General features: G+C 59.6%; 1 protein-coding gene across 1 annotated transcript; it reads left to right on the top strand.

Annotated features, from left to right (window-relative positions):
- Positions 1-8,982: 8,982 nt before the first annotated feature.
- GREP1 (glycine rich extracellular protein 1) lies at positions 8,983-20,665 on the top strand. The gene is made up of 32 exons (XM_061400938.1): positions 8,983-9,844; positions 10,040-10,072; positions 10,577-10,606; positions 10,720-10,749; positions 11,595-11,624; positions 11,707-11,739; positions 11,822-11,893; positions 12,317-12,370; positions 12,625-12,672; positions 13,121-13,153; positions 13,237-13,296; positions 14,251-14,280; positions 14,363-14,395; positions 14,667-14,702; positions 15,475-15,504; positions 15,586-15,618; positions 15,707-15,742; positions 15,931-15,960; positions 16,348-16,389; positions 16,739-16,768; positions 16,847-16,879; positions 16,976-17,011; positions 17,343-17,372; positions 17,464-17,496; positions 18,522-18,575; positions 18,709-18,741; positions 18,818-18,859; positions 18,951-18,983; positions 19,096-19,131; positions 19,798-19,842; positions 20,122-20,163; positions 20,263-20,665. Exons 1-32 carry the CDS (start codon positions 9,613-9,615, stop codon positions 20,325-20,327), a joined length of 1,437 nt encoding a protein of 478 aa, XP_061256922.1. The 5' UTR covers positions 8,983-9,612; the 3' UTR covers positions 20,328-20,665.
- Positions 20,666-21,325: the final 660 nt, after the last annotated feature.

Consider the following 21,325-nt stretch of genomic DNA (forward strand, 5'->3'; position numbering starts at 1 on the left):
CAGCGGATAACGGTAGTGTCGGTGAGGTTTCATTTCAGTGAAGTCCACTTCCAAGGGTGTTCAAAGGGCAGCGTGCTTTCAGCTGAACCCCTGGAGGTTTTTGTCTGTGCTGAGAGGCAGCATTAACCTGTGAGCAAGCAGTGCAGTCCAGAGATTCTGTCCTGCATAGGGAATAGAGGTGGGGAACCAAGAAATATTTTTTAATTAGCTCTTCCAGTTTATCATGGCCTAGGTGGGATGCTTGATGTGTTTGACTTACCAGAGTGGGTGCCAACTCCTCTGGTACCAATAATTTGCCACTTGGCAAATCCCACCATCTCTTTTTCAGTCTTGATGGCCCCCTTCCGCTTTGGCAAGTTGGTTTTAGGCTTCAGTGTATTCCAGCGTTAGCTCAGGCATCTCCGCCACTATGAGAGCTTTAATAGGGGCTTCACTTGTCACCCCCAAGCCCTCGGCTGCTTGTTTAGCAGTCTTATCTGCCAGTCCGTTTCCCTGAGCCTGGGGGGTATCCTCTTTTTGATGTCCTTGGCAGTGTATGACTGCAACGCTTTCTGGTTCCCAGACAGCATCCAATAGGGTCAGAATTTCTTCTTTATTTTTAACGTCCTTTCTGTTGGCTATCAAAAGACCCCTTTCTCTTTATATAAAGCCCCATGTACATGTAAAGTAGCAAAAGCATACCTGGAGCCTGTGTAAATGTTTGTCTTCTTACCTTTTGACAGCAGGAAGGCCCGGACTAGAGCATACAGTTTGACCCGTTGAGCAGACCAGTGTGATGGCAGAGAGCTAGCCTCAACATGGTTTCTTCCACGTCTACTGCATATGCCGACAGTCATTGTTCTTGTTTCAACGGGCTGGTGCCGTTGGTGTACAGGACCCAATCTGGGTCCAGGATTGACTGGTCTCTCAAGTCAGGTCTGCTGGCATAAACTTCTTCCAGGATTCCTTTGCAATCATGTGAGACCCACCTTCTCCCAGAGGAAGGAGAGTGGCCAGATTCAGGGCCCGACGAGGCTCAATAGTAACATGGGGGCTCTTACATAACAGTCCTGGGTATGAGTAATCCGGGGTGTCAACAACCGTTTATGAGGGTCCTCTTGCAGGAGACTGTTGACCTCATGCGGGACTTTTACGATCAAATCTTGGCTCAAAGTCAGCTTGGTTGCCTCCCGGACCAATAAGGCAACCACAGCAGCTGCCCGTAAGCATCCCGGCCACTCAGTGGCAACAGGACATAAGCCACAGGCCTGTCCCACGCCCCCACAGTCTGGGACGACACTCCCATAGCCACCTTGTCCTTTTCACTCATCTCACACGCTAGTAAAGTAATGCTCAAAATTCTCCAAGCCAGGCTTCAGCAATACGTGAACCATGAACTTCCTGATGTTCAAGCTGGTTTTAGAAAAGGCAGAGGAACCAGAGATCAAATTGCCAACATCTGCTGAAACACGGAAAAAGCAAGAGAGTTCCAGAAAAACATCTATTTCTGCTTTATTGACGATGCCAAAGCCTTTGACTGTGTGGATCACAATGAACTGTGGAAAATTCTTCAAGAGATGGGAATACCAGACCACCTGACCTGCCTCTTGAGAAATCTGTATGCAGGTCAGGAAGCAACAGAACTGGACATAGAACAACAGACTGGTTCCAAATAGGAAAAGGAGTATGTCAAGGCTATATATTGTCACCCTGCTTATTTAACTTATACGCAGAGTACATCATGAGAAACGCTGGACTGGAAGAAGCACAAGCTGGAATCAAGAGTGCCGGGAGAAATATCAATAACTTCAGATATACAGATGACACCACCCTTATGGCAGAAAGTGAAGAGGAACTCAAAAGCCTCTTGATGAAAGTGAAAGAGGAGAGTGAAAAAGTTGGCTTAAAGCTCAACATTCAGAAAACAAAGATCATGGCATCCGGTCCCATCACTTCATGGGAAATAGATGGGGAAACAGTGGAAATAGTGTCAGACTTTATTTTTCTGGGCTCCAAAATCACTGCAGAAGCTGACTGCAGCCATGAAATTAAAAGACGCTTACTCCTTGGAAAGAAAGTTATGACCAACCTAGATAGCATATTCAAAAGCAGAGACATTACTTTGCCAACAAAGGTCCGTCTAGTCAAGGCTATGGTTTCTCCAGTGGTCATGTATGGATGTGAGAATTGGACTGTGAAGAAGGCTGAGCGCCGAAGAATTGATGCTTTTGAACTGTGGTGTTGGAGAAGACTCTTGAGAGTCCCTTGGACCGCAAGGAGATCCAACCAGTCCATCCTAAAGGAGATCAGCCCTGGGATTTCTTTGGAAGGAATGATGCTAAAGCTGAAACTCCAGTACTTTGGCCACCTCATGCGAAGAGTTGACTGATTGGAAAAGACTGATGCTGGGAGGGATTGCAGGCAGTAGGAGAAGGGGATGACAGAGGATGAGATGGCTGGATGGCATCACTGACTCGATGGACATGAGTCTGAGTGAACTCCGGGAGTTGGTGATGGACAGGGAGGCCTGGCGTGCTGCGATTTATGGGGTCACAGAGTCGGACACGACTGAGCGACTGAACTGAACTGAACTGAAAGAGTAAACGGCTTAGCAAGGTCTGGCAGGCCCAAGGCAGGTGCTGACGTAATTGTACCGGATTCGAGTTCTATTACCACCAGGACTTGTTTTGCAAGCCTGACGGGGCGTAGCAGGTGGGGGGCTCGTTGTGGTGGTTGTCTTCTGCCCAGACCTCAGGAAATATGTTGAATTCTCTCTCTCCACTGTTTAGCCTGTCCGGTTTCCCTTCCGGGAGATCATGCAACCTCCATTCATCTTGAGGGGTTACCGAGAGGAAGAGTAAATAGGTGGTTGAGCCCACTCGAAGAGTGGGTCTTTCGTGGGGGAAAAGTCACTTGTGCCCCCAATTTAGACAGCAAGTCTCTTCCCAACAAGGTACTGGTCATTCAGGGATGTATAAAAATTCATGAGTCACTTGGTGACTGACATTTTTGGGGTAGGCTTGAGACACAAAGGCTGCATTTATCACCATCTGAGACCCAGCAGCCCCTGGATCTATTGGCGTATAAAGTATACTGGCTTCGCACAGTCTTTCGTAGAACTCAGAGGGTGATTCTTTCCCTCTTTGAATCACTTCAGAGGGTTTTGCCATACTCATAGGTTTTGGGGTCCCGCCCTGAGGCCTTGTAAAATAGCCGCCCAATATCTCTCCAGGTGGCCCCTCCCTTCCTCTGTGTTACAGTCTCAATTGGGCCTCTCATCGGGGTGGCTAGTTCTGCCCACCGCTGCAGGTCTGCAATACCCTCAGGTGCCACTGCTCTTAACCATTTTCTGGCCTCAGTTAGGATCCTGTGTCTGTCCTCAGTGATGAAGAAAGAGACTAGAAGTTGGATTATGTCATCCCATGTAGGGCAGTGGGTTCGAAAAATAGTCTCCATTGGCCTAATCTTGTAATAATAGGTTACGGGGGGCTGATGGTAGTGGCCATCTGTCCCCTGAACTGGAGGCTGCTGTAACTCTCTGAGGGGCATTTGTAGTGGGGCCCTTTCCTCTGGCTCCTTAGTGGAGCACAGCCTCTGTTTGATTCTGGTGTCTCCTTTTCCCTTCCTGTCAGTACTCACCGGGAGAGACGGGTATAGCTTGGGAAGTTCAGCTGGAGGCGGATCCTGGAAGTGTTGGCCAGAGGCTTCTGCCACCGGCATCGGAGCCTGCCGAGGTGGCGGCTCTATGACCTCCGGGAGAGCTGGTGGAGGAGCAGTGGCTGCTGCAGGAACTTCACCTGGCCCTGGATCGGGCATTACGGTGGCCTTGGGTCCTGGCGGTGGGCACATCATCATCCAGTATGGGGGAAGGGCAGGTCATCCTTGTCCAAATCCTGCCAGATCCCAGAGGGAGAAGGGGGATCATCATGTCTTCACCTGCTGGTCAGCACGGCCGAACCAGAACACCACGTGGTCCAAGACTGTTTCTCCCTTAAAGTCTGTTCTGCCTTGGTGGGCTTGATCAGGTGTGGATGAAAACACAGATGGGTTAAATATCCCACTCCAGAAAAGCCAATTCATACTCACTTATGTATCCCCCTCCTTGTAGCCTGACAATTTTGAGGGGGTCAAGAATTTCACAGCAGACGGGATACCTCCTAGGGGAGGCTAGAATACAAGCACACGAGGATCAAGTTTCTTCTCCTAAAAATCCCCTGGTGATTGCTTGGTAATAATTTTCCCCAAGACAGCGTGGACACACCTCTGAATAACCTTCACAAATTTCCTTCCTAAGCCCTAACATGCTCGTTGACCTGTGTACCAAGCAATCGCTGCCACCTGCATATTCCAGGCTTCTGTGGGTCCGTGCCCCTTCCAGTCCCTCCCAGGGGGGTGATCAGGCCCCCTCTTCCACCTTCCGGGTGGGTTCCTCCTCACCTGAGCGCTCAGTTCCCCTGCTGCCGTCCACTACCTGCTAACATGAAAGGTCCGGGTGTTGAGAAGCAGAATCCTTCCTGAAGGACAAAGGCACCTTTCCCCTCTAGAAAATTCAAGCCGCAAGGCCTCGGAGTAGTCCCAAATGGGACTTATCTCCTCAAAGTGAGGAGTTTCCCGGCCAAAGCACCAAATGTTGTAGCCACGCATTCCCGGAAACAAACTTACTCAGAAGGACAATGCAGATAGTGGAGTGCAATTTATTACACTGGGGGGCCCAAGGCAGAGTCTCCTCTTAGCCAAGGACCTCAACCAGTTTTTGTGAAAACCTTATATACCCTAAGTGTATAAGGTTCCTTGAAACTAGTCTGACCAAAGGAAAAAGAAAGATACAATCAAAGTTAACCTGTGATCATATGCCTTAAGCCTAGGTAGTTAACAGTGGACAATTATCAATAGGCCTGTGGTCATACCCCAATAAGCATAATAGAATGTATGATTCTATTCAGTTACACAGATAATTAGGGTATTCTTTTAGGCGATGGAGAGCCCTGGGTCTCTTCCTTCTGGGGGCCTGGTTTTCTAGTTGGTATGTCATTTCCATAGATACTGGGCATATAGCTCAAAGTCCACAGTCCGGCCCAAGATGGAGTCCTGCTTTCAAGACAGAGCCTGTTTTGTTTCCTCCTTCAGTCAGATTTCATTTCCCACCTTATTTAGTTCATTTGTGGATCAAGTCCCCATGTCTCTGAAAGATCATGGACTGCAGGGCTGCCCGATTGCTGTGGTGTGCCCCCATTCAGGGAACACTCTCCAAGCCATAGACTGGGACTGGAGGCCTGGCATCCTGGGTTGGGCCCAAGACCCAGAGCCTCAGCCAGCTGCAGCTCCCCTCCCTGTGCCCTTCCTTTGCATTAGCATATCTGGCAGTCACAGCCCTTGTCCCTCAGGCTGAATCCCTGCTCAAGAGCCCAGGCGTGTCCCCAGGAGACCCAGGGAGCTGGCAGGCCCCTCCCTCTCCAGCTGTCATCCCCTCTGCCAGCCCCACCTCTGGGAGTCCTGGACTCGGTTCCTTTTCCTCCTTCTGAAAAGTCTAGTTCACAATGACTTAAAAATATCTTTTTTAAGTTCAAAATGTGCTTTCTGTGGAAGTGTGGAAGGGCTAGAATATAAAGTTAAGTACAGATAGCACAGGCCATGGAGTCAGGGAATTTAGGGCTGTGCCCCCCACAGAGGCTGTGCAATTGTGGGTAAGTTGCTTCATGTCTCTGGGTCTGTTTCCACATTTTCATATTTCCCCATTTTAGGGGAAAATAATCATAGTTCCTACTTCCATGGGGTGTGAAAGTGAAGTTGCTCAGTCATGTCCGACTCTTTGCGATCCCATGGATTGTAGTCTACCAGGCTTCTCTGTCCATGGGATTTTCCAGGCAAGAGTACTGGAGTGGGTTGCCATTTCCTTCTCCAGGGGATCTTCCTGACCCAGGGATCGAACCCAGGTCTCCTGCATTGCAGGCAGATGCTTTACCCTCTGAGCCACCAGGGAAGCCGTGGGGTGTATGAGCACTAAAAGAGAAAATGCGTGTGAGAAAAGGACAGTCAAGCACACAGTGGGAACTTACTCACTCTTAAATAACAGTTAACACTCCCTCATGTGTCTGCGTGCTAAGTCACTTTAGTAGTGTCCAACTCTGTGATCCTATGGACTGAAACCCACCAGGCTCCTCTGTCCATTGGATTCTCCAGGCAAGAATACTAGAGTGGGCTGACACGCCCTCCTCCAGGGGATCTTCCCTGACCCACATCTCCTGGGTTGGCAGGGGGTTCTTTACCACTAGCGCCACCCCAGTATTTTGTAGTTTTCAAAGCAGCTGCCTGGCTCAAAAGGAGGACCCAGGAGAAGAGCCGGACCCAGGACCTCTGCTCCCACCTGGGGGTCTCAAGGTTTGAAACCAAAGCCCTTAGCCGGGGCTCTGTCCGGGAGGAAGCCCCCCAAGCCCCGCCCAGGCGTGGGTCCCTGCAAGTCCAGGCAAGAGCCGTCTTGAACCATGCGCCCCCTTGTGACCTGTCTCGGAAACAGCACCTCGGACCCACTAAGATTCCCAGAAGCCCCATTCACCACTCACCCAGGAAGGGGCCACAAAATTGGATTAACGTGGCTTTAGAAAGGCAAGGAAAAGACGACCACAGGTGCAAACATGGCTACCCTAACAGCAAGAGGAGACTGTGATGAGCACTCCCGGGGAGTCTGCTGTGTTCTGTTTCTTGACCTCAGCTTGACCTCTGTGCCAGCCGCGTAGGTACTTTGTAGGTTCGTGTCATATTGTTCATTTCTGTCTCGTGCACACTTCTGTATATACGCTATACTTCACCCTGGCCTGTAGCTTTGTTTGTTTACTTGTTTGTCTTTTGGACAGCCATGCTGCCCGGCTTGTGGGATCTTGGTTTCCTGACCAGGGATCAAACCCAGTCCCAAAGCAATGAAAGAACTTAACCACTGGACCGCCAGGGAATAAGAATCTTATCCCTGGCATAAGATTTTTTTTTTGTTTTTTTTTAATAATCCGACAGGTGTGAGGAGGAGTTTAATAGAAGTCAGCTTTGCACAGTGCAAGTGTCTGGGGCTGACAAAGAAGTCCCAGAGGCGGCAGAGGCAGGGATCTGGGCTAAAGAGCTGCCACCGGGTGACCTGAGGGGCTTTTAGCACAGCTGCATGTTCAGATGTCTGACCCGCAGGCTCCTGGCCTCTCCTTCAACTGGCCTCCCCCAGATTCCCAGCAGGCAGGCGGTGCTGCTTCGAGCGGCTGGTGGGAGCCTCGACCCAGGCTGTGCCATTTTAAGCGACACACTTCCCACACCCCAGCTGTCACCCTGCTCTGGGCTCCCAGCTCTGCCCCCTCAAAGCTGCTCCTCTATTCAGAAGCTGGGCTGTGTGTGTCCCCCACTTCTGGGAGCAAAGGGGAGCCCAGACCCTGGTTCTGCCAGGGGCTCTCGTGACCCCTGAGTGGTTCACGTGCTCTCAGGCTGCCCTGCCAGGGTGGGGCTGAGCTCTGGGGTCTGGCCCAGCTGTGCTGGGGGCAGGGGTGGTAGTGGCATTGCCAGGGCCAGGGTTCCCAGCTGGGCCAGGCCATGGTCCCGAGCAGAGTCGGTTGGCCCCAGGCCCCAGACTGTTTGGCATTTTCTACAGGCACACGCCAGCACCCAGGCAGCCTGGCAGTGGTGGCGGGCCCTGGCTTTCCCTCTGGCAGTGGCCAAGCGGGCACCTGGCCCGTACCTCCCACAGGGCCCCTCCTGGTCTCCCTGCCCGCCTCCTCCTGGGCCAAGCTTCCCCGTCGCCCAGTAGGGTGGGCCTTGTCTGGATCTGTGCAGGGGGCCCTCAGCTCTCCCGGGTCTGAGGCAGAGGCCTCGAGCCCAGACTGGCATGAGGTGGGCAGACAGCAATGTGACGACTGGGGTAAGAGGGTCTGCTGCCCAGGCGTGTGTGGGTCTGCTGCCCAGGGTGGAGGCCTGTGGGCTGCCTGCCTTCAAACCCCAGCCCCCAAGCTTGGCTGTATGATCTGGGCCCAGTCCCTTCTCCTCTCTGCCTCTGTTTCCCCATCTGTAAAATGGGGTAAGAAGTAGCTCCCTCGTTTTAGAGGAGAGTGAACAGACGCAGGGAAGTGGGAAGGAGCTGGTATGTGAACCTGGTCTGAATCTGAACCCAGCACCCAGGCTGCTGATCACAGGCCACTTAGCCACCCTCCATGAGCAGGCCAGGGAGCTGGTGCCTGCTGCCATGGGCCGAGCAGGTGGCCTGGCAGGAGAGTAAACTGCCACAGCTGCCCTGGGCTCTCGGGATTGGTTGGGGCCAGGGGCCAACCCTGAGCCCTCCCAGCCTCCAGGACTCCAGGTCACAGACACCTGCACCCCGGCGGGGCAGGAGGTGGGCCTGTGGGGTGCTGGGCTGGGGAACCTGGCTGAGGAGATCGTGTTCACAGGGGGGTCTGTGGGGGGAGGGGGGTGGGTGTCACGGGCATGGTCACATCACGTGTGCACTCATGTGCGCGTGCCCCCAGGGGTGCCGGCCCTCGTGTGTGGGCAGAGTGAGCAGCAAGGGTACAGGGTGTGTGGGGGAGGCAGAGGGGGCTGTGCTGGGAGCACCACCAGTGAGGAGGACCTGGGAGAAGCCCCCCCACCATTGCCCACTCCTCACTGTAGCCCCGCTCCACGCCTCACCCTCCCAGGCTGCCTAGTGTAGCTGGCTGGACTCTGGACTCCTCAGCTCGAGATGACAGGGGTGGCTGGCTGGGCAGGGGGCAGGCTAGCAGACAGAGAGTGGAGGCTTCAGGACTAAGGTCCAGGGACCCTGAGTCACTGCTGTCCCCCTCCAGCCCAGTGGGGGCCCACAGGAGGAGGAGGGGCTGGAGTCTAAACCCCCCATGTCTGGCATGTCTCAGGCCTGCCAATCCTGGCCTCCAGGACTCAGCTCTCCACCAAGCCCCCTCCCCGGGCCCCAGCTCTAGGCTCATCCACCGCGAGACAACCTGCTTGCACCTCTGCCCCCCACTGCAGCTTAAGCAGCTCCCCTCCCGGCCCCCATTCTGTCCCTAAAGTTAGAGTCAGTGCTGATGGAGCACAGCAGGAGAGGGAGATGAAGCTGGAGGGTGGGGGGGGCGGCGGGTGGAGCCTCGTACAGCGGATGGGCCCCCGCTGAGCCTTTGAGAAACAGCATAAACTGGGCTGAGGGTGCGTCAGCCATCCCTGTGTGTCCCCGTCCCTCGTGGAAGGGAGGCTCAGGCCCACACGTGCCAACCTGGGCTCAGCTGGGGGCAGAGGGCCGGCGTCTCCTGGTGTGGTCGCTGCCGCCTCCAGGATTAGAAGGAGTGGACTCATCACGCACACGTCCGCTTGTGCGATAGTGACGACATCCTGATGTGCTACCCTGTTCCTGGGCCACTTGCCCCTGTAACACTGCCTCCTTCCTGTAACACACTAACTCATTCAGAGGGTCCCCTGCCAGCCACACCCACGTTTCTGGGCTTGGCTCCCCTCTCACCCCCAGCTGTGTCTGGGCTGGGCCTGGGGTGCCCACCTGCCCCTCGCCAACTGGCGGGGGAGCAGCTGAGCCTCCAGGCCTGACGCCAGGGCCCCAGCCCCTGACAGGGGTGGAGGAGCCTCGGGGGGCTAGGTGGGAGCCTGTCCCAGCTGTCAGCACCCGTGATGGATGAGGAGTGGGGCAGGGAGGAGGCTGGGGCTGATCTCCTGCAGCAGCAGGAGGTAGGGGCTGGCCCCCTGGGGTCTGCCAGCCCAGCGGAGACCCTGGCCCCCACCCAGCAGGGGTGTTTAAAGGCCCACAGGGTGGTGCCCTCCCACTCTGCCGGCATCATGAGTGCTTGGGCCCTCCCCATAGCCCTTCTCCTGCTCGGCCTGACCTCTGAAAGCCTGCAAGGCGGTGAGCACCAGCGGTGGGGCTGCCGGCCGGTCTGGGGGTGTTGGGGGAGCACTGGGCCCCAGAGAGGGAGGGGAGGGCCTGTGGAGTCTGGGCCGGGGCAGGGTTTGGGGAGGCTGGGGGACAGATGCCTGGGACCTGCCCCTTCTCTGTCCCCGGGGTCCCTGCCCTGAGTTGGCACCCGGCTTGCTCCCCTAGGGCTCCCTCCATTGTCTCCGGGCCTGGGGAAAGGTAAGTGGACCCTCCAGACGCTGGGCTCAAGGAAGAGGGTCTGGTCGTTCCCTGGCAGGGGTCTGGGGGCTCTCTGGGATCCAGATCTGGGGGCCCCGGAGAACACGAGGCGTGTGGCCTTGTTCATGTCAGCTCAAGTATGAGGAACACAGACACCCCGCACCCTTGGAGGGGGATTGAGAGGGGGCAGAACCTTAACTCGGTGTGAGGAAAAGAAGCCAGAGGAGGAAGGGCCTGGTGGGGGAGGCGGGGGGAGGGGGGCAGGTTGCAACAGGAAAGGGAAAGGACCTTGCCTGGGGATCCGCCCCCAGGCGGCTGGCCCAGACCCCTCCCTCCTCGCCAGGGACCCTTCCGCTCCCCGGCCGCCAGTCTGCTCACCCTGCGGTGATCCCCGGGGAGCCTGAGGCCCGGGGGTGGGGGGGGCCGCACCCTCTCGCTTTGCAGGGAGCATGCAGACTCAGCTCCTTGCTGCCCCCTAAGTCCCCCCTCTTCCCGACCCCACAGGCTTAGGAGGCTCCAATGGCTATCGATCAGGTACAGCTGGTGGAGGGGAGCGCAGGGGGGGTCCCTCTGTGTCCTCGCAATGGGCACCCTAGCTCCTGGCCCCTCCTGCCCCACCCCCGCTCACCTTCCCATTTCCCCCATAGGCTATGGCCCCCCCAGTGGTCTAGGAGCAGGTGAGGCATGGGAAACGGGATTTGGGTCTGGGGGAGGCAGCCATCTCAGAAACACTCAGGGACCCCCGTGCTGCTGCCACCCCAGAAACCCACCTGCCCCCCTTCCCGCAGTGTCTTCCTTGTCCTTTCCTCCTTCTCACCACCTCCTGCCGCCCCCCCAGGAGTCCATCAGGAATCCACCGAGGCCATTCTGGTGTCATGTCACCCAGTACCCACCTGGGGGTACAACTCTTTCCTCTCCCTGCTTGTTCCCTGGCTGCCGCAGAAGCCAGCTCCAGGGCACGCACCCTGGGCTCAGAGCGAGGCCCCCCGGGGTAGCTCTGAGCAGAGGAAGGGAGGAAGGGGTCTGGGCTCCCGGGAGCCCCCCTACCCACACCCCCACGCCTTCCCCCTTCCTTGGAAGGGCCGACTGGAGCTGAGTCATCAGGCTCGGAATGGCTGAGGGGTGGGGGGCATCCGGGGTCTCTCACCCAGTCTCCCCTCGGCTTCCAAGCGGGTGTTACACTGCAGAAGCCGGGTGGGCCCGGCCTGGCCCCAGCTCTCTCTCTGTCTCCCCATCTTTCTCTCACACCCCTCACCTCACTCTCTTCCCCCAGGGTTCGGGAATGGGCGGGGGCTGGGAGCCCAGCCAGGTGAGTGGAGGGCGGGGAGGAGGACTGGGCTCCCAGGCCTCAGAAGGGAGGGCAGGATGGATGATTCTGAGGGTGGGGGCCAGATAGGAAGCTGTCTGTCAGGCTTGCTATTTCTGGTGGGGTCCAAGGTGCTGCACCCCCCACCCTAAACCTACCTGGTTCGTGGCTTCCTCTCCCTAAACCTACCCAGTTCATGGTTTACTCTCCCCACAGGCCCTCCAGCTCAGAATGGCTACGGAGCAGGTAGAGGTGGGGCCAGGATTCTTGGGGCAGCCCGGACATGGGGTGTCCCGAGACCGTCCCTTGACCCCTGTCTCCTTCTCAGGCGTTGGAGGGGGCGTGAAGCCCCAGAAGCTGGGTGAGCCTCACCCTACCTGTCCCTCCCGGCTCTGTGCCCCTTTCCCTCACTCTCCCTGACCCCGCCTGCCCTGTCTCCCCAGGTGTCTCTCCAGGGTTTAGGAACGGGAACGGGCTGGGAGTCGGGACCCTCCCGGGTGCTGCTGCCCAGCCAGGTGAGGTGGGGGAAGGACGGGTGTGGGTAGCAGAGAGGGGTGTGAAGGGTGCATCAGTTCACCCTCTGGAGGGGCTTCTCCCCGGGTCCCCCAGGGCAGAGCTGGTGACTCACTGAAGGCAGAGGCAAGGTCCGTAAAGGATCCTGTGGTCTAGTTTGGGGAACAGAGAACACAGAATCACTCCCCCTTCAGCTGAGACCCCAAATGCCCCCCCTTACCTCTCTTTCATGGAGTCCCAGGAAGAGGCTGGGTCCCTGGGTCCCCTTAACCACTGCCTCGCTCCCCAGGCTTTGGAGGGGGCGCGAAACTCCAGCAGCCAGGTGAGCCCTGCTCCCTGACAGTGTGATGGCCCTCAGATCGCCTCCCCGTCTTCCCACCCTGGCCCCGGCCCCTGCCCCCTCCACCCTTCCTCTCTGTCTCCAGGGTACGGAAACGCGCTGGGAGCTGGTGCCTTCCCGGGGCTGGGAGCCCAGCCAGGTAAGGGCGCCTGGGGCACCACGCTGGGGTCCAGGGATAGCGGAGGGAGCGCGCAGAGCTGGAATCGAGGAACCCGTCGGGGAGAGAGTGGTGTAGTGCAGGGGGCCGGAGACGCAGCCTGGGGGTGCGGGGCGTGGAGCCTCCGCGGCCCGGTGAGCCCCGCCCCCGTCCCGGCGCTCCCCCTACGGATCCCGGCCCGTCTGTGCGCCCCGACCTGCCCAGCCGTGACTAATGGCCTCACCTCCTGTCCGCAGGATTCGGGGCTCGAAATGGTATCGGCGCTGGGGCTTTTCCGGGAGCAGGTGAGCGTTGGGGGGCAGGGCTGCAGGGAGGGGCAGGCAAGGGGGTGCCCAGGGACTCGGCCCCGCTCTTAGGGGAGGGGCTGGCTGGGTCAGCGTCGGCCTCTCTGTCTCTCCCCGGGGCTGGGGTGAGGTCAGGGAGAGGCCTGCGCTCCCTTCATCCAGCCGCTGCTGCCACTCCTCTGGCTGGGGCTGGGGTCCTGGGGAGGGTCCAGGCTCCCCGGCCCCTCTCTGGGCATAACTCTCTGAGAACTGTGGGGGCGGTGCCCCGCTCATCGGGTGAGGACACCCCCGGAGGTGTGAGCCCACCCCCGGCAGCCCAGACCCCACCTCCCTCTCCCCACAGGCCCCACGGCTCAGGGACAGGGTTGGGGATGATGGGGGGGAGCTGGCAAGCGGGTTTGGGCTTAGGGTTCACCAGAGCTTCACCACGTCTGGGTCTCTTTCTCAGGAATTGGAGGGGGCGTGAAACCTCAGAAGCCAGGTGAGCCCCACCCTGTCCCTAGCTCCCTGCCCTCTCCCCTCGTTGATCCTCCCCCCTTACTCCCTCCTTCTCTGTCTCCCCAGGACTCATCGCTGGGAATGGGCTGGGGGCTGGGGCCTTCCCCGCAGCTGGAGCCCAGCCAGGTGAGGGCGCTGGGCCAAACTGGGGTGCTGGGGAGGAGCGGGGCAGGGGCTGAGGACGGCAGAAAACTGGTTTATGGGAGAGTAGGGGCTGGGAGGGGTCCACATACAGGAGGCTTGGGAGGGGGCGTGACACCTCAGAAACCAGGTGAGACAGACACTCGCCCCTGCCCCTCCCTGCCCTTGTCCCCACCCCAAGTCCTCCCTAGTGCCCCATCCATGGCTCACAGAGGGTATTGGCACGGCCTGGGGGCCCAGCCAGGGAGGGAGGCTAGGGCCCAGGCTGCTGGAGGAGGGAGGGGTCACTGCCGTGTCCTACTCTGGACTCCTAACAGGGGCCCCTTAGGGGTTCACTCCTTCCACCACCTTTCCCAAGTGCCCGTCTTAGCCCGGCCTTGACTGCGCACTGCAGACCCCACGCCGGTCAGCCTTTGGGCTGCAGGCCCGCTGGGCCGAGTGCCCAAGCTGGGACCCCTGGGTGCCCATGCGGACTGAGGTCAGGACTTGGGGGAGAACCCACCAAGGGCGGAAAGCCGGAGGGCAGAGCCCAGGGCTGGAGGCCAGCGGGGACCTGAACCTAGCTGTGGGATTCACCTTTGTGGTTTTACGCTGGGAGTGAAAGAGCTGGTCTACCTGGAGTAGGAGAACTTAGGGAGGAGGCTGCTGGCATTGCAGGGGGGTTGGGGTGTGCAGCAGTCAGAGTGGGATCAGTGTGGATAAGACCCCAGGAGTCTTCAGGGCCAGAAGGAGGAGGAAGGCTGGATCTGCGGTTCCTGTCTCAGCTGCCGCTGTCTCCCCAGCCCTTTTCCTGGCACAGGTCCCCACGGGGACCTCCCCACCCCTCTTGTGAACCTACCCAGGCTGGATAGAAGAATTGGGGGGAGGGCAGGGGTCCAGGCTGGGGCTCACCCCCACGTCAGCATTGTCTGGATTTCCTATGTCCCCCCGCCCACCCAGGTCTCGCAGCTCCAAATGGCTTTGGACCAGGTAGGGAGGGGACCAGGGGAAGTTGAGGGGGGAGGCCCGGAGGGGGCACTCCAGGGTCCTTGACCTGCCGGTCTCTCCTCAGGCTTTGGAGGGGTCGGGAAACCCCAGAAGCCAGGTGAGTCCCGCTCTGCCCTGTCGGGCTCTCGGTCGGTCTGTCTGTCCGTCCTCTCTGTGTCTGTGCTCCTTTCAAGCCCTGCTTCAGTCTCAGGCCTCTCGCTGTCTCCCCAGGATTCAGGACTGGGAACGGAGCCCAGCCGGGTGAGGCCCGGAGCTCTAGGGCCTGAGGGCTCACCCAGGGGGTGGTGGATGAAGGGGAGGGGGCTGCCCCTGGCTCTGAGGGAAGACGGGATCCGGGTGGACTCACTGAACATTCTCCTTGTCCCCAGGCCTTGGAGCAGGAGGGCTGAAACCTCAGAAGCCAGGTGAGACCCACTGTCCCGTCTGGGGTCCCACAGCAAATACTCATTCGGCAGCCAGGTGGTGGGGGGGCACATTCTTGGGAGGAGGGGCCTAGAGGCAGACCGTGCCCCACTGAGAAATCTTTAGCTAGGGCATCCCAGAGAGAGGACCAGAGAGGGAACAGGCTCTGGAAGTGGCCACGGGCCATGGTGACAAGAGCCCATGCTGAGAGCAGAGTATGTAGTTGATGAAGGGATGTCAAGGGCCCCCTTCCTGCCTGGTTGGTGGGGGTGGGGGTGACACCAGGGGGGACCCCAGGCAGGCAGGATGGCTTTCAGGCTCCACAGGGAGGCTGGACACCAGGACGAGGACCTGCCCAGCTGGGGTGGGATGGGGGGTCCGCATCTGGGCCTCCTCTTCCATCCCCCCGCCCCCAGGCCTTTGAGGGGCAGGATTGATGAGGGATTGAGAGGGGCTTGGGGAGAGCCTCTGGGACCCTGGTTTTGCCTGGGCTCTGGAGGGGGCCACTGGGACTTGCCTGGTGGCTCAGATGATAAAGAATCCGCCTCCGCAATGCATGAGACCTGTGTTCAATCCCTGGGTTGGGAAGATCCCCTGGAGAAGGAAACAGCAACCCACTCCAGGACTCTCGCCTGGACAACCCCATGGACAGAGGAGCCTGGTGGGCTACAAGTCCACAGGGTCTAAAGAGTTCAACACAACTGAGCGACTGACACTTGCCCCCCATCTTAGCCAGGGCCCCAAACTCCTTTCTCACCCCTCCCTCCCCCACAGGCCCCCTGGCTCAGAATGGCTACGGAGCAGGTACCAGAGGGTTGGGAGAAGCCAGTGTCGGGGTGCTGGAGCTCTGGGGTGGTCTGTCACCTGCTCCCCATTTTTCTCCAGGCTTTGGAGGGGGTGTGCAAACTCAGAAGCCAGGTGAGCCTCAGCCCCACCTTGTCTCTGTCCCCCACCTGGAGTTTGCGGCCCCTTCCCCCCTCACCTTCACCTCCATCTGTCCCCCCAGGATTTGGGAATGGAAACGGACTGGGAGCTCAGCCAGGTGAGAGTGGTGGAGTCTGGAGGCTTCCACATGCCTATGTCCTTTCCCGCCTCCTTTCCAGGCCTCATGAGGGCTGGGGAATGATTGAGGGGTGCTGGGAGGAAACCCCCAGGATTCCAGCCTTCTGGCTTGGCTTCCGCCTCAGCCAGACCCCAAATCCACCCAGCTCACCCTTCCTCTCCCCACAGGCCCAGCAACACCGCAGGGATATGGAGCAGGTAGGAGCAGAGGGGCCCTCGGGTGCCCAGGATGGGGGGTTTTGGGCAGGCTTCTCCCCCTGTTCCCATGTCTTCTTCAGGCTTCGTGGGGAGCATGAAACCCCAGAAGCCAGGGGAGTCCTACCCTGGCCTCGTCTCTCTCCATGGACCCCCGGAATCAGAGTGCCCCCACCCCCTGCCTCCTCGCTCTAAGATCTGGGCGTGGGTTGAGCGTGGGCCTTCCCGGGGCAGGGGGTCCGGAGGGCAGGCTCTGAGTAGAGGGCAGACGAGGCTGGCTTCAGAAGCCAGGTAAGGGGGAGACCACCCGGAGCCCCCTGCCTCGTCTCTCTCCTGCTTTGAAGGGGTTCACCTTCAAACGCTGCCCTCCTGCCCCACTTCCCTCCCCAGGCTACGGTAATGGAAACGGACTGGGAGCCAGGCCGGGTGAAGGTAGCTGGGCCCGGGGCCTCAGGGGGTGGGGGTGAGAAGGGACGTGAGAGGTGGGGGCCGCAGGAAACTGAATCTTGGGGCCTAGGGGTCCAGGGAGGCCTAGAGGAGTCCACGTCAGCCCCCCTGCCTGCCCAGGCCTAGTGGCATGGGAAACCCTAGGTGTCAGAGGCGAGCAGGCTGTCCTGGCCCTCCTGGGTCCCTCTGGCCTTCTCCCCCTGTTCACAAGTGGAGGGTGTCCAGGGGCTCCAAGGACCCTGGGGAGAGGAGGGGGCAATACCGAGGGGCCCCCATGCTGGCCTCACCCCTCAGCCTCACGACTAGTCTTATCACCGCCCCCCACCCTGCACAGGCCCTGCGGCTGAAAACGGCTATGGAGCAGGTAGGGGGGCCCTGCCCAGGGAGGCAGCGGGGGCCCCAGGGGCCCGGGGGCCCGCACTTACTGTGTGTCCCTCACCAGGCCTGGCGGCCGGCGTGAAGCCCCAGAAGCCAGGTGAGCCCGCCTTAGCCACCTCTCCCCGTCTCCCCAAAACCCTGAGCTTCCCTGCCTCCTTTCACATGCCCACCTCCATCTCCCCCGCCCCCCCAGGATTTGGGAATGGTAACGGACTGGGCGTCCAGCCAGGTGAGACTCGCGGGCTCTGGGGTGGAGGTCGTGCCTGGGCATTCTCTCCTGCCTCCCTCCAGGCTTCTGAGGGTCAGGATGGGTGATGGGGTCCCCACCAGCCCCCCAGCTCAGAACTGAGGAATTGGGAGAAGCTGGAGGCTAGGCGAGAAGGAGAGAAGAGGGGGCAAGGGCCTAGATCCTGCTCTGAGGCGCCCCTCCTAGGCTCCTTGGAGAGGGTGGCCATGTAGCAGAGGAGGCTCCAAGTTCTCTGGTCCCTACACTGGGAGGAAGGGGGCCCCAGTTTCCGGCTTCCTGTGCACCTCAGCCTCTCCCTGCCCGGTCCCCACAGGGCCTGCAGCTCCCGTTGTCTATGGCCCAGGTACAAGAGTGGGTGCTGGGGGGCAGATGGAGGGGGAGAGGCTCAGAGCAGGTCATGGTCCCTCACCTGCTCCCACCTCCTTCTTCTCTAGGAGTTGCTGAGGCCATGGAGCCTCAAAAACCAGGTAAACTCTCCTTTTCTCTCTACCTGCCCTGTGATACTGTGATTTGTAAGAGGAAATAGGGCTTCCCAGGTAGTACAGTGGTAAAGAACCCACCTGCCAATGCAGGAGACACAGGAGACATAGGTTTGAGCCTTGGGTGGAGAAGGAAATGGCAACCCACTCTGGTATTCTTGCCTGGGAAATCCCTTGGACAGGGGAGCCTGGCGGCTATAGTCCATGGGGTCGCAAAGAGTTGGCTGCTGCTGCTGCTGCTGCTGCTAAGTCACTTCAGTCGTGTCCGACTCTGTGTGACCCCATAGACGGCAGCCCACCAGGCTCCCCGTCCCTGGGATTCTCCAGGCAAGAACACTGGAGTGGGTTGCCATTTCCTTCTCCAATGCATGAAAGTGAAAAGTGAAAATGAAGTCGCTCAGTCGTGTCCGACTCTTAGCGACCCCGTGGACTGCAGCCTACCAGGCTGCTCCGTCCATGAGATTTTCCAGGCAAAAGTACTGGAGTGGGGTGCCATTGCCTTCTCCGAAAGAGTTGGCTATGACTGAGCAAATAACAACACTGGGCAGATGACCCCATGGAGGTGCTGGGAGTGGCGTGCTCAGAGGGGATGGGAGCAGTTAAGTGCCTGCCTATGGGTCTAGTCCCTGCTTTTCTAGTAAATCGATTATCTGATAAGTAAAATGTTTCCCTGTGTTCTGTGAGCTGCTCTAACAAATTAATCAAACCCCTCTCTAAGGAGGGGGTCATGGGAATCTCTGATCTACAGCCAGCTGGTCAGAAGCACAGGTGACAACTTGGACAGGAAACTGGTGGCAGAAATGCGGGGTGGGGTGGGGGGAGCAGTCTTGTGGGCCTGAGCCCGTGACGCTGTCATCTCCAGGTCGACCCTGGCAGACTGGAGTCACACTGCAGGGCCCCCCGGTGCAGTCTGGACTTGCTGTCAGGATTGGAGCCCCGCCTTCTCTCTACCCCCAGAAACCATCTCCTCCCGCCCTTGCTCTTCCTCGTAACCCCTGCCTCTGTCTCTCCAGTTTACAGGAATGGACTGGGAGCTGGAGCTTTCCCAGGCCAAGGGGCCCAGCCAGGTGCGGGGCAGGGGCAGGCCTGGAGTTCTGGGGGGTGGGGAGGTGGCCCCACTGGATGAAGAGCTGGGTCCTTGGGAAGAGGAGGGGCAGGGTGGGGTCCACGGTCACTCAGCCTCTGCTGGTCTCCCCCCAGGCCTGGGAGGGATCGTGAGCCCTCTGAAGCCAGGTGAGTCTATCCTCCTCTCCTCTGCCCCCTCTGAAGTGTCCCGGGCCCCTGCCCTCATGTCCACGCTTCCTCCCAGGATACACGCCGCCGCTGGGGAACGGGCCACAGCTCCTCCCAGGTGAGTCTGGTGGGGGCCTGGGGTGGGGGGAGAGTGCTCCTTCCGCCAGGAGGGCTGGTTGGGCCTGAGGTGCCCTCCGTCTCCCCTGCAGGCCTCGGAGTGGGTCTGAAACCTCAGAAGCCAGGTGAGCCTCCCCTCCCTGTCCTGCACCACCTCCTGCCTCTCCTTTCAGAACCCGCCTCGCCCCCCCCCCCCACCCCCGCCCAGTGCCCTTCACATCCATTTCTCCCCTCCAGGATATGGCAACGGCAATGGGCTGGGGGCCCAGCCAGGTGAGACAGGGGTGGAACAGAGGGAAGTGGGGGAATGTTGTTGGATGCTGGGGCGGGGTGGGCAATAGCAGGAACCACAGCAGGCGGCTGAGTCCTCTTGTCCCCAGAGCAGACTGTGACCCGTGGAAGCTGGGCTTTTTCTGACATGGCTACTGTCCCCCTGGCAGCACCTTATCTGCCCTAAAAGCCACCGCAGGTCATGGCTTGACCAGGTGGAGGCCAGGAGGGCAGCCTGGAGGCGGCACCGGCCTGGGGTCACTGCCCTCTCCCTTCCTCCCCATCGAGGTCCCTGCAGTGGTGGGGTTCTTGCCAAGCCTCCCACTCCAGGGATCCCTTCTGATAAAGGGGGTGGCTGGGGCCTGAAATCCCAGCCACCTCTCCCAGGGCAGGATGGCAAGTTCCCAGGTCAGTGCCGACTGGGGGGCCTGAGGGGCCGTGGTGGGTAATTGGTCCCAGGAGGGGCTGGGGTTGGCTGGGCTGCTCAGAAGCCCCCTGGCCCGATCTCCAGCAAGTCAGTGAAGAAGAGCCTGAACCCTGGCCCTGAGACCCCGTGTGACTGCCTGTATGACAGCACCCCCAGGCCCCAGCCCTTCCCCCGTGGCTTCCTGGGGCATACCCCACCTGCCTCGCCAGGGGCTCACTCCTGTCCCCTGGCCTTCCTTCTAGTGCCTACTCCAGCCCTCCAGTGGGGACCGAAACCTCAGGAAGCAGGTGTGTGTCTCTCTGCTCCCTCTCCGTGCCAGATTATGCCATTCCATCTCCCTTGTTTCCTGGCCGCCTCAGGTGTTCAGGCGTCTTAAGGCCAGGAAGTCCCTCTCTGAGTCTACCCTTGGTCTCTCGCGCTGCTTTCTGACTTCATGTCTTCTGATTTCCATTCCCTGGGGATGAGGAGAGTCCCTTCTGCCTCAGAGTCCCCAAGGTCCACACACGGGCCCCAAGGAGTGAGGGCAAGTCGGGGTCCTCCCCACTCACCTCCATTTCCCCTCACAGGGTACCAGCCCCCGAATGGCTACGGACCAGGAGCAGGACTGGGTGAGGAGGCCCTTCTGAGCTTCCCCTTCCCATTCCCCCTTTCCCATCCCCTGCCTCCGCCAGCCCAGGTTATCTCTGACCCAGCCTCCTCTCCCCCAGGCTTTGGTGGTGGCCTCAGGCCCCAGAAAGTCGGTGAGCCCCCTGGGCCCCCATGTTGGGCATGAGTCGCACCCCCTCACGGCGAGCATGGCTTGTCTGTGTGTCTGTCTCTGTCCGTACTTGCCGGGCTCTCGCGTACTAAGCGCTGGGCCACATGGATGGCCAGAGCCTGTGTGGTGTGGGTCCAGTCTCAGGTCAGAGTAGAGTGACCAACTGAACAGGTGGGGAGGGAGATGCCCGGGGTTGGGGGAGCCATGGCTTCCTGAAACTGGGCTGTCGCCCTTAGCTGCCTGCAGGGGCAGGATTGTGGGAGGCCCTCTCTAAATTGCCTCTGAGTCAGTCGGTCTGTCTGCCCACCCCTCCCTGTCTCTCCATGAGCAGGTCACCTTGCCCCAACCCCCTGAGGCCCCCGCCCCTCCCCAACCAGCCCCCCTCCCACCGCTTTCCTGCAGGTTTGGGCTACGGCAACGGCAACGGTGGTCTGGGAGCCGGGTTCTTCCCTGAGGTCCGCCCACAGCCAGGTGCCTGGGGGGCTGGGGGTGAGGTGGGGGGCTTTGGGCTCAGGGGTGCTCGTGTTTCTGACCTTGTCTTTCGTCCTCCAGGGTTCCCAGGGGCCGATGGCTTTCTGAACGGTGAGTTGGGCCTAAGCGACTGAGTGCAAGGGGGTAGGGAAAGGGCTGGTTCTCTCACGGGTGTGGGGAAGCTGCCCCTGTGCTCCCCAAAGTGGCCACTCCAGGCCCTGGAGGAAATGGTAAGACACACTGAGAGGGCAGAGGGGGCCCTAGCAAGGGCGGTGGGGACCAGGCCAGGTGGGCAGGGGGCTTTGAGAACCAGGAAGGACCGGCGCATCCTGGACACCCAGCTCCAGAGGGCAGGGGTCCCAAGCGGCTCTCCTCCTTCAGGTCAGGCTGCGGGCCTGAGGGGCTTTCCCTGGCCCTCCCTCCGGGCCTGGGGGGCTGCCTTGAAGCCTACATACCGGGTCGGAGGCACATACCCAGAAGTCGGGAGCCAACCAGGTAATGGGGTGTGCGGAAGAGTGCTGTTGCAGGAGTGGCTGCAGGGA

The sequence above is a fragment of the Bos javanicus genome, chromosome 25, assembly GCF_032452875.1.
Source record: "Bos javanicus breed banteng chromosome 25, ARS-OSU_banteng_1.0, whole genome shotgun sequence".
NCBI classification, from domain to species: Eukaryota; Metazoa; Chordata; class Mammalia; order Artiodactyla; family Bovidae; genus Bos; species Bos javanicus.

What these genes read in the sequence shown, in the direction of transcription:
- GREP1 (XM_061400938.1), top strand. Translation starts at nt 9,613, where the DNA reads ATGGATGAGGAGTGGGGCAGGGAGGAGGCTGGGGCTGATCTCCTGCAG. An exon ending in TGTGCAAACTCAGAAGCCAG is followed by an intron (nt 15,619 to 15,706) that starts GTGAGCCTCAGC and finishes CTGTCCCCCCAG; the next exon opens with GATTTGGGAATGGAAACGGA. An exon ending in TGGGCTGGGGGCCCAGCCAG is followed by an intron (nt 19,132 to 19,797) that starts GTGAGACAGGGG and finishes CCTTCCTTCTAG; the next exon opens with TGCCTACTCCAGCCCTCCAG.